The sequence below is a fragment of the Camelus bactrianus genome, chromosome 6, assembly GCF_048773025.1.
Source record: "Camelus bactrianus isolate YW-2024 breed Bactrian camel chromosome 6, ASM4877302v1, whole genome shotgun sequence".
NCBI lineage: Eukaryota > Metazoa > Chordata > Mammalia > Artiodactyla > Camelidae > Camelus > Camelus bactrianus.
The window spans coordinates 70,417,643-70,430,696 of record NC_133544.1 but is presented as its reverse complement, the minus strand read 5'-3'; the positions used below and the strand labels follow the sequence as shown (position 1 = coordinate 70,430,696).

The 13,054-nt window shown below is 33.4% G+C and overlaps 1 protein-coding gene across 1 annotated transcript in view; it reads right to left on the bottom strand.

Annotated features, from left to right (window-relative positions):
- Positions 1 to 13,054, bottom strand: part of SPRED1 (sprouty related EVH1 domain containing 1) — a 106,261-nt gene that overhangs the window by 50,098 nt on the left and 43,109 nt on the right. The window contains exon 2 of the mRNA XM_010965123.3: positions 5,970 to 6,144. Coding sequence (XP_010963425.2) covers positions 5,970 to 6,144 — 175 coding nt within the window. The remainder of the gene's footprint in view (positions 1 to 5,969; positions 6,145 to 13,054) is intronic.

Below are 13,054 nucleotides of genomic sequence, written 5' to 3'. Positions count from 1 at the left end.
CAAGAAAAAATGCTGACACTACCTCTACTCCCACGTATTTCCCTAACTCTGTGACATCAGGGTGAATAGAAGAATCAGTATCTTTAAAGAGACAGAGGGAAAGCTAGTTAATGCAACTGGTTTTTAGCAGAAGAAGAGTTCTATAGGACTGAGATTTCACAATAGAGTAATTCACAGAGGCACAGTGGGAAAAACTAAGAAGAAAATTGTTGTTCTGTACTTTCATAAAGTTCAGACTAAGGCAGAAAGATGCTTCTCTGGTCTTTTAAGGTTTCCCATGGTGGAAAGGAGGGCGAGTCTGATTTTTATAAAGCTACTATGTTATAACCTCTTTATTTTCTTCCTAAAAAACAAGTACTCTAATTTTGCTTTAGGCGCTAATAACTATAAAGAAATCCCACTTAAAAGATACATCTTTTTAAACAGAACTATTATCTAATAGGCATTTTAATTTTTATAAACCACTTTTTATCCACAACCTAATTACTTACTGATCAAAAAAAATTCTTTATAATCTCTGGCAACTTCCTAAGCTTGACATCTCCTATGTATCTTTTCCCTTTTCTATGTTAGTTATGACTGTTGTCACTCCACTTTATATACATAACTATCTTATAACTTTGCTTTGACATTGCACAGCACCTTTTTCTTGTTTTCACAAAACATCTTAAGTAATCCAGATGCTGTAAGTCTTACTGTATCTTTCTATTAGCCTACTCCATTTTTGTCCTCTCTTAGCACACAATATGCTTTAAAAAGCACAATTTAACATTAAGTAACAAATTTTCAGTATTTTCTTGTCTATTACAAAAGCTTGAGAATGGCTAATTTAGATCCCTTGGTAATTAAAACTGTTTATCTAGTAAAAAAGTATTTTAGCAAAACTTTAAAATCATTATTGAAAATTTATTCAGGTCAAAGACTCTAAAGGTATATTATAATTCAGTGTTTTAGATTTTCCTATCACATACAATTCAGCGAAAAATGGTCAAATAATTTAAATTAGACATATGGTAAACACTTTGATAAAATGTTTGCCTACAAAATAGAAATGCCATACTAATAGAGAAGAGACACTATAGAAAAATGAATGCAAAGAGAAAGTTTCTATCATGGGGAATGTGAAGCTCTATAATGAAGATTATCTACACAAATTAACAGTTAAATTCTAGTTAGCATTAAAAAATGTGATTCAAGATAACACTAACTTGCATTAAAGAATTAAAGAAATCAAGGACATGATGATTTAGAAGGAAATGGAGAATACAATTCATACAGATCAAGAAGAGCGTTCTGAGAATCTATCCTTGTCAAAGACCATTCCATCCATCCCTCAAGTGCCAAAAGATAGTACTTTATCTTGGTCTATAACACCAAAGCCTGGTGCTTTTTTCTATTTCTCCTCAATTATCAATAAAGTATGAAAGCCAACTACATAAAGCAGTTACTTTCCCACTTTTTCTCTAGGCATACTTAGAAAAATAACAATTACAACGCAACCAGGAAAGAGAAGCCTAGTTGTTAAGAGGCAACCAGCCTGGGGGCCTCCAGCTACTTTAACCTATTCATGGCACACAGCTTAGGAAGCTCTGCTTGCTTACTTACTTACTTACTTACTTACTTACTTACTTACCGTATTTGTTTATTTAGGGGAATAGTAAAGGAGTTTATTAGGGATATACTGCTATAGACAACAGTGAGCCACACAGATGAGAGGTTCCTGTGTGAGCACTGAGGGTTAGTGTTGGGATCTTTTACAAGACAGGATCACAAGGTGCCTGACCAGCTTGTACACAAGTCTCTGATTGGTTGTAGGTAAGGTAAGTAGTTTAGGGTCTGTGAAGGGAGGTGGGATTTATGACTCTGATAAAGTGGGCTGAAACAAGCCAGCCTGAGCTACTGTGAGATTAGGCATTACCTAGAGCTAATAAGTTCGTCGGAAGTTCTACCTTAGCAAAAGGTTAACCTGGGAAATAAACTCTTACCTTTGTAGGCATCACAAAACAAGCAAGTTACAGGTAAGTATCACAGGATATAATTTCTGATCACTCTGAATGAATGAGTACTGAGCTAATTACACAAAATGCCAGCTTCCTGAAAAAATTCTGGTCAGGCTGCTCTTGATTTGTGCTCTCTTCCTAATATTTTTTTAAAAAGAGTTAAATATAACCCTTTGGGAAGTATAACAAGACATTGTTAGTGCAAGTAACTATAAATCTAAGACTGGAAAAGTCTACCAGATGCTTCTTTCACACTTCAGAAAAACTATCTTTCTTCTTCACTTTTGTTACTAGTATTTTGACTTATAAACTCTTTTTAAAACATTGTCTAGTATTTCCTTATTAGCTACACAGGTGGCTATAGGTTCCTCATTACTAATTATCTATTTTTTCTTAAAGAGCACAAGCTTTTCCCCTGATGCATGAGGGGCAGGTATCTTACTTCATTTCTAGAACTCATCATAGGTAGAGGATTCTAAGATGTAATCCATAGACAAAATGGGTACAGAACACAATTTTTAGCAAGTATCTTTTACATGATTAACTATTACATAGGAACAATATTAAAACAGTTTAAGAAGGATTTAAAGAAAACTATCATTAACTTGGGAAGAACTTGGTAAACTTACAGACTCAATAGTCAGTGTACACCTTTTTTAGATTACTTGAACCCAGAAAAATGGAATAAAATAAAATAAAATCAATAAACACCTACAGATACAATAGTCAAGACATGGAAACAACCCAAATGCCCATCAAGAGATGACTGGATAAAGAAATTGTGGTATATTTATACAATGGAATACTACTCAGCCATAAAAAGAATAAAATGCCACTTGCAGCAACATGGATGGACCTGGAGATTGTCATTCTAAGGAAAGTAAGTCATAAAGAGAAAGAAAAATACCATATGACATCACTTAAATGTGGAATCTAAAAAAAAAGGACAAATGAGCTTATTTACAAAACAGATACAGACTCAGAAAAGAAACGTAAGGTTACCAGAGAGGCAAGGGGATGGGAAGAGATAAATTGGGAGTTCCAAGATTTGCAGATACTAATATATATACAGTAGATAAACAACAAGTTCATACTGTATAGCACTTGGAACTATATTCAACTTATGGTGAAAAAGAATATGAAAACAAATGTATGTATGTACATGTTATGAATGAAGCATTATGCTGTACACTGGAAGTTGATACAACACTGTAAACTGATTATACCTCAATTAAATATATATACATATATACACACACACACACACAAACAACACCACCAGAAATGGACACTAATGACCCCAATATGTGGTGGTGATAAAGTAAAAGAATACATACTTCAATTCTGTAATTGCTTCAGAAGTATCTTGATCAAAAGTGTATTACTTAGCATAGGTGGCCAATTAATCTGCTTATTTCAATGTCATTGTCCCATTTGTCTTGAGACTTTACAAGACTGCTATTTTAAATTTATTGTCTCTGTCTTTGATCATACAATTTCCCATAACCTAAAATGCTTTATTGTAGCTACTGCCTACAAGAAAGAATTAATTAAGACAATCTTCTAACTCAAAGTAATTTTCTTTTATGTCTGCACTGAGGTATTCTTATCATTCCTGTTTCACAAATAATAAGCTTCCTCAAGGAAAAATGGTTAGGTGAAACAACAGTTCTGATTCCTAGGTCAGTGTTTCTATCAAAAGAACCTTTTTTCTTGTTAGCCTGTTATGATTATATACCTTAGGATTAAGTAAAGGTTTTTCCTTTTTTTAATGTCCCACCATTGGAAATAAGTTTGTATTCTGTCCGAATCCCTGACTTATTCTCACTAAGCTTTCTGTCAAAGTCACATTCTAAGCAATCACCTAATCCATCAGTCTGAGCTCATCTCTGACCAGCCTCACTTTCAGTGATTCAGATTTGGTTCCTTACTTAACTATCCTTAAGTAAACTTCCATCTTCATTACTATAGCCAATAAATACAGTAGTCCTTTGATACCCACAGGGGATTGGTTCCAATACCCACCCCCACCCCACTGATACCAAAATATGCAGATGCTCAAACCCTTACATAAAATGGCATAGTATTTGCATACAACCTACACATCCTCCCTCCCACATACTTTAAATCATCTCTAAATTACTTATAATAACAAAGTAAATGCTTTATAAATAGCAGCACAAAGCAAATTCAAGTTTTGATTTTTGGAACTTTCTGGAATGTCTTTTCCAAATATTTTTGATCTGTGGTTGGCTGAATCCACAGATGTGAAACCTGTGGATACATAGGGCTGACTATGCTCTGTTTCAGTCAGATTTTTTTTCTCTACTTCACATCTAGGTCATCTTTTCATTGTTCTTATGCTTTTCCTAGCAAGCTTTTTACCTCCAGCTCTTTCTCCACCTTTGATTTCTTTCTGTTCTTCTTCCATCTTTACTATTAAAAAATGCCTTAGATTGTCACTATTTCATTCAGTTTCTAAAATCTACAACTTTTCCTCCAACAACATTCCCCAATTATCAATAGCTCAGACAAAAAGCATTACACTCCAGGACAGGACACTGTAGGCTCTTTCTTAGAAGTCTAAAAGCCTTATTTTAAATAAGCATTAGTATTTGCCAGCTACCATGTTATCCAAGGCCAGAACCACATTTAAATATTTAAACTTTCAGAGACAACACATTAAATTTACTATGTGCATTTCTGACTTCAATTGGGGATTCCTATAATTCTAAAACCACTTTCTAGTTAATTGAGATACACTGTCAGAAGTGAGTCCTAAACTCACAAAAATGAAGAGTTACAAGGCTTTCAAGATGATATACAAAAACTCTCCATTTAACTGAGGCAGAAACTGGAGCTCAGACAAGTTAGGTAACTTTTTAAATTACTGAAATAATTCAGTAGTAAAAAATATCCAGAAATGAAGAATCAAAATTAAGAGTAGATTTATTCAAAATGTTCATGTGTGAAACTTAAGGCACATTTTCAATAGAAATAATATTATAGATGCTATGAGCTCAGAAACTGGTCCACAAAAATATAAAGGGAATTTTAGTTATTTTCAAGAGTCTTGAAATTTTTTGGTACTTTATTCTCATTTTGCTTCTAAGTTGTATGCTCTCCGTTTGCTTGACGCAGGAATGACACTAACATTACTCAGCTTTTCAGATATGATTAGAGTTGTTTTTTGGCTCACAAATGAAATAAAGGAGAAAGAGCTTTCCACACTTATTGAGAGAATAAATATCTAACATTATCAAAGGTCAGATGCAAATTAAAAAATACATAGATGCAAGAAAACATTTATCTGGGTAGAAGATAGTAGAGGTAAAACCTAGGATAGCCACCAGGTAGTCATATGATGAGCAAAATGTTTCTGTAAGGGGCCAGATATTTATAATTTCTGCTGCAACTATTCAGCTCTGTCACTGTAGTATGAAAGGAGCCATAGATAAAATGTAAACAAATAAGCTTGGCTTTGTTCCAATAAAATTTTATTTATGGACATTTAAATCTGAATCATATAGTTTTCACGTTCATAAAATTACTACTCTGATTTTTTCAGTCATTTAAAAATGTAAAAACCATTCTTAATTCACGGGCTGCACAGAAACACACGACAGGCTTGGATTTGGCCTGTGGACTATAGTGCCAACCTCCAATCTAGAGAATGGTGGGGAGAAGGGGAAAAAGGGTGTACCTAGCTTAAAAACTAGGGGGATTATTCATGAATATTCTTGCATTAAACCTAACAGGAAAAGCAGCTCTCCTCTAACACAAGCACATTAATGTTAGTCCCAGTTGCAAAGAAACAGGCATATTTTGCTGTCTTTAAAGAGTTAAAGAACATTCATTGATCCTGGACAAAAATAATTTTCATAAATAATAGTATACTTATCATAGTTTTAATCAATATTTCATTCTATACAATTTAAAAATTATAGCAATAGATGCATTATTCATTACCATTTTGTCCCTGAGTCGCTCTCCACGGATAAAAAAGTCAGCACAGCCATTCTCTTCCTGGTGAGGGACTTTGAAGACAGTGACGCAGCTTAGTCCACTCCCTCCAAGGGGTAACCATCCACCACTTGAGTCATCCCGGGTCATCACCACAGCTCGCACTCGTGCATAACTATTACTAAAATAGATGCAAAGATTAGAAATTAGCTTTTCCATGAACAAAAAACAGCCAAACTGTCAGTCTTCTTTGAGAAACAAAAGACCACTTCAGTTCATGTGTGGTAACTAAAGTGTTTACTACTTCCATGATAGTCCACAGAAAGTAACCTAATTGAAAAATGTCAAAAACCACAAAGTAACTAACTTAAAAAGGTTCGCCTTTATTTTTAAGACTAATCTTTCAATAAAAGACTACAGATCTCTCATCTCAATTTATCATTTGAGTAGTTCCAGCACATCTGATTGTGCTTGGAACAAGTAATAAAGGATCCCAGTAACGAAGTTAGGATGTAAGTTCATGCAACAAGTAATGAAGGATCCCAGAGACAAACATAGTCAAACTACGAAGGCCGCCATCAAAGTTGTCTAAATATATGTCCACCTCCTACAATACAACCAAGACAAATTACTGGTATATTTTAGTGCATTTAATTGTGACATCTCTGTTTCTAACATTTCCAAAATATAAATTATAAATAAAATGCCAAAACAAACATGCTTAGCTCAGACATATTTTTGATTTCCTCTAACAACTGGGAATCTAAACTACACAAATCACACGAAAACAAATGTTTTGTTTCAGTATCTTATCAAGCAAATTGGTCTACAGAAACCTTTCACTCCCTCTTTTGGTAGACTATTCTTAAGAGACACTATATTTTAGTTTCATTCAGAATCATTTCCCAAAATTAACCACAGCTGTTCTTTATTAAAATATAAGAAATGTGTTTCATATACTAGTGTTCTATATAACTGATATCTAATCATCTTAGTTCTAAAACTTAATAATTATTAATGAAATCCTTTCTGAAAGTCGTATACCATGCTGACCTCTTAGAAAATTACTGAATATAACTTAAACTTGTCTTGGTTATTAAGACTATCAACTGAAGCTCAGTGTTACAATTCTGTGCTACTTAGTGCCTCTGCATGTTCTAAGTGTTAGTAGGTTGCCTGTTTTCATTTCTGTTGTCATAGTGCTTGTCTGAAATCTGCCCCTTGCTTTTTTTTTTTCTACTTTAGATATTTATTTTATTGAGGTATACATTACATATAATAACATACATTGATATGAAGCAAATTCTGACAAATATACACATCTGAAAAGCCAATATGATAATCAAGATACAGAACATTTTCATGACTCCAGAAAATTCTCTGAAGCCTCCTTCCCATCACATAGGTACCTAGGTTACCAGTGCTATCCACGGTTTCTAACATATGTATTAGTTTTGCCTGCTACGGGCCTTCACATAAATGCAATCAAATGGAATCACCACTTCTACCCTACCCTTTTTGTCTGACTTCTTTCACTCATTATGGTATTATATTAGTACTTATTTTTTACCACCAGGCAGTCCTCTCACTGAATACATCTATCACAATTCATTTAGTCTTTCTTATGTTGATGGGCATTTGAAATGTTCCTAGTTGGCTATTATCAATAAAGCTGTTATAAACATTCTTGTATAAGTCTTTTTATAGATATGTTTTCATTTCTCTTGAATAATTACCTAGAAACAGAACTGGTAAGTCATAGGGTAGTATGTTTAACTATATAGGAAACTGTTTTCCAAAGTAATTGGAACATTATACATTTCCATTAACAATGTATGACAGTTCCAGTTCCTCCACATCTGTGCCAACATTTAGTGTTTTCAGTTTTTTTCATTTTACTCATTGTAATAAGTATAAAGTGGTAACCCATAGTGATTTTAATATCCATTTCCCATGATGGATGCATGATTTTGCACTTTTTTTTCATATGCTGATTGGCCACGTGTATGCCTTCTTTTAAAGTCTTTTTTTTTTTTTATTATGTTGTCTTTTATTATTGATTCTAGAGGTTCTTCACACATTTTCAACACAAGTCTTTTGTCAGAGAGCTGTATACTTCTAAAGCTGCACTGTATTGTGGTTGAGTAAGGAGTCTAAAGTCAAACTTTCTTAAGTTGGATCCCGGCTCAGCAACTTACCCACATGTCCTTGAGAAAGTTACAGCACCCACCTTAAATAAATGTAAATAATGCCTGACACATAACAAACACTATATAAGTGTTATTGTAAGTTAATTATTACTACTACAACAAAGAATTTAAAAATGAAGTAATTGTCATACTGGCAATTCAAAGCCAGGCAGGACCCAGGAAAAAAAATTAAATTTAAATAAAATAAAGATTTTCTTACTGGGAAGAATAAGGTTGTCTGATTCATTATACACCTTATTACAACAAAAGAGATTTTAAAGTCAGGCTATAATTAATATAAACTTTCTTTCTGAATCTCATGTTTTCAACCATACCAAATATTTAACTGCCTCCCTTATCTATTCAAGTTGATCCTTCAAGCTTTAAAGTATTCCAGAAGTTTATATCAATAAATTTGTATTGCCTCTACCATAGCTTTCATTAGTTTATAATTTAACAACTCTTTATCAAGTCAGCTTTCAACTTCAAGAACTATGATGAGAATACTTAACATAAAAATTTTCAAGTTGTTTAATAAATGTGGAGGGTTTTTTTTGTGGACGTTCCTTCTTGCCAAGGCTAATCTTTTCACCTCTGCTTCTCATAACCTCTCTGCCTTCAAATGTCATCTTATTCCCCTAAATAAAAGGAGTAACTCTTCTGTCTAAACATGCAACTACTCCTAAAGACATCAGTGGCAGCTCTTACAAACTCTCTCATTCTCTGCCTTGTAGCATATTAAAATCTGTTTTTGTCGCTCCCTCCCGAAATAAAAGTGACTTAAGAGTAAGGAACTAAATCATATGTCCTATTTAAAATAACAGTAAATGTTTTTCTTGATCATGTAAATAGATGTCCACTCTAGTAAATGTGGAGAATAAAAGTACTTGCCATAATGGAATTAAATTTAACAATCTGTTGAATTTTCACTCTCTCTGGGTATCATATTTGAAATCTATTAGTCTCTGAGACAACAGCCATTTATAATGACAACAAACTCTTATTGTCAAAACTCATCCATTGCATTCTTGCGCTTCTTTAAAATACTTAGTTGAAAAGCACTTGTTCCCAGTGATTCATCTAAAAACATTGGAGAGGATGTGGTGAAAAAAGAACCCTTATACACTGATGGTTAGGAATGTAAACTGGTGCAGCCGCTATGGAAAACAGTATAGAGGTTCCTCAAAATAACTAAAAATAGAATTACCATATGATCTACCAGTTCCACTCCTGGGTATATACCTGGAAAAATTAAAACACTAATTTGAAAAGATACATACACCTCAATTTTCATAGCAGCACTATTCACAATAGCCGAGACATGGAAACAACACAAGTGTGTCCTTCAACAGATGACTGGATTAAGAAGATGTGGTACACACACACACAAACACACACACACACACACACACAAAGGAGTAGTACCCAGCTATAAAACAAAAGAATGAAATACTGCCACCTGTAGCAACATGGAGGGACCTGGAGAATATTATGCTTAGTGAAATACGGCAGACAGAGAAAGACAAATACTGTGTGATATCATATTATATATGGAATCTAAAACAAAAACAAAAACAAATGAATGTATATGCAAAACAGAAACAGATTCACAGATAAAGAAAAAATGAAGAGGAGAAAGAAAGGGGAAGGACAAGTTCAGGTATGGGACTAACAGATACAAACTAACATAGATCAAATAGTTAAGCAACAAGAATACATGGGATAGCATAAGGAATTATATACATTATCATGTAATAACCTATAATGAAGTGTAATCTGCAAAAATACTGAGTCACTATGCTGTACACGTGAAACTAACATAATATTGTAAGTCAACTATTCTTCGATAAAAACATCTTGCCCTTCCAAAAATAAAATGTGAAATCTGACAATAATTACTTAATATCATTTTCTAAAATAGCTCAAACTAAAGCTCTAGTCTTCCCTTTGGTAGTAGACTACATAATAACCACTTTTTCAACCTAGCTTTTATTATAATGAAATGAAGAGGCTCTTCTTACTGTAATATGTTGTTTGGTTTCCTTTATTTTGTTCAAAATCTAAATTGTATCTCAACTGCTAATTGTTCATCTTATTTGAACAATTACATCAAATATATCCTTTCATCCACAGTAAGGGTATTAGACAACTAACACAGAAGTCTAGGTGAGAGGTGATGTTAAACTAGGATGATGATAACAGACACAAGAGGGATGGACTAATCTGGGTCTATTTTGGAAGAAAAGCAAAGAGGATCTGTTGACGAGATTGTAACTACAAAGCAAGTACTCTAAATTATCTAAAATCCTTAATAGTCACCATGAGCTTTATTTTCTAGAATTTTCAAATAGTATTTCAATCAAGTTAGAGGCAAAAGAGGCTCAAACACAAAGATAAATTTTATTTCAGTTGAATTGATCCATCTAGTTTCTTCTGAAATAGCAGTACTATTTTACATGATTCAGAATATCTCATTATACTTCAAAGCATTTTGTGAATAAATGCATAATATGGTTGAATTTTCAACTCTGCACACTGGCAAAATTTTTTGTCTAATTAAGGGTACAGTTTGAAAAATTTTCCAAGCCCTTACAGTCTAATATGCAATGTGCCCTTGGCCTAAAAATGGCCTTCTTTTTCAGTTTCTTTTCTCCCTTGTAGAATTCTCAAGCCAATTATATACTCACCCAATTGCCTTCTTACCATCTTCATTCATTGTATATTTTTCCCAATTTTCAACTGGGTTGTTTGTCTTTTTCTATTGATTTGCATAAATCCTTTACATTACAAGTACTAATCCTTTCCCTTCACAGTTAAGTGAATTCTAAGTATCTTCTTCCAAAATGTGGCTTCTTTTATTTGTTTAATGCCTTTTGAAGAATAAAGCTTTTATTTTACCATGGTCAAGTGTATTTCTTTTCCTCTATGATTTGTGCTGGTGACTTTCTGTAGATCTCATACATACCTATTTTAAAACTTACATCCTATTACTATAAAACCTTTTGTTTTCTTTTTGAAGTCATTTCAGCAAACAGAATGCTCTATTTTCTGTGAAAGTAAGAAAGTCCCTAAAATCACCTACGTCTGGCAGAGCAAGTATTCATATTATTTACTAAATTATAGCACACATTGTTTTCCATTGTCCAGAAGTTAAATCCAATTTGGTCTGTTTCTCATATAATGCTGTTTCTCCAGCAATCAGGTCTTCATAGCTGCTGTTAGGTTAGGAAGGCTGGTGAGACCTATCTTCATTAATTTTTTTTCTATATCTAGGGCCCATCCTGGTATAGCATGGATTTGTTCCAGAAAACTTCCCCATCCCAAACTTCCTTAAGTTTAACCCAACTTCTAAACCTTCCTACCTTTTCATGCTTTAAAACTTCCAGTTATCTTTTTTTTTAAACTTCACTGGTATATTTAACATTACTTTAAACAGGCCTTAGTTATATCTTCATCAAAAAAGCTGCCAAATTATTACAACAATGTTGCTAATATACATCATTTATGCCCTTAACTAAGAAGTTTCCTACCAAAAGAGAGTGCTTAATGAAGATTTACATATCTTGAAAATGCAGCAAAATTTAAAACAAGGAGAGACTGCGGACAGAGAAATTACTTAGGAAATTATTACAACAAATTTTACATAACAAAATATCTTAATAAATATAGATTTTATATAGACTCTTCAGTTTATATCACATTGTCACAACTATCTGTAAGGGAAGCTAAGAAATGTAATATTTCCAGGCAACCATGTACCCATCTAAAAACTGGGGACACTATTACAAAGGAAAGAGTAAAGATATAGGGCATAATTTCCTTTCTCTGATAGAAAGGTAAAAGGAGAAATTACAAAGACTTAAAACCTTAGAATCAAACTGCTCTCAGCATGGAGTCCAGAGGTGCTGTGGGATGGGACAGGAGAGAGAAACAGAGAAAAGGAAAGAAAAACAAAGGAAAGGAACATATTTTAGAAACATTTTAAATTTAAAAACAGTCAAGCTATAACATTATAAATGGTCCACACGCAATTAGAAATGTATACAAATTCAGGAAACAGATCTGAGAAAAAGCCAGAGCTGTACAAGTCATTTTGTTTTGTATAGTAATGGTTCTTAAATTAGAAGTCCAGAATAATCACCGATGCTACTGAAACAGTGATTAAAGCTACAGACTACCTCCCCTGAAGAAAATACTTACGTGGCTAAAAACTCATGTTTGAATACAATTTTGGGGATTTACAGTCCTCCAAAGAGGTTCACAAACCTGAGATTAAGGATATTTAATCCCTAAAGCAAAGTTGCTCTGCAACAGGTTTTTAGATCCTAATAATTTACAGATTTATCAAGATACTCCTTGCAAATGTGTTATGTGAATGTTAGTTAAGTAGAGTTACATCACATTCTCTTAAGTAAACCATAAAATTACTATACTTCCAAGGGACCAAGATATGTTAAGTAATATTCAGAAAAATGAAAATGAAACCAATTTAAGAGCAATTAAAGTAGAAAAGGGAGGCAGAAGGGAGGTCAGAATCAGAGAAACTTGCCTGGCTTTGAAGATGGAAGAAGGGGTCATGAGATAAGAATACAGGCCTCTAGAAGTTGGAAAAGGCAAGAAAATGAGTTCTTCCTTAGCTCTTCCAAAAGGAATGCAGCCTTACCAATACCTTGATATTAGCCCAGTGAGATCCATTTGGACTTCTGACATTCTGACTACAATTTAATAAATTTGTATTATTTTAAGCCACTAAGTTTGTAGTGATTTGTTACAGTAGCAACAGGAAGCAATACAAAGGATGAGGGAAACCTTAAGAATATGAAAGCAATCTATATACAGGAGGCAAAGATAACTATTTTCCATTTCAAACTACAACTGAACCCCTCCAAAATGGCCAAAACC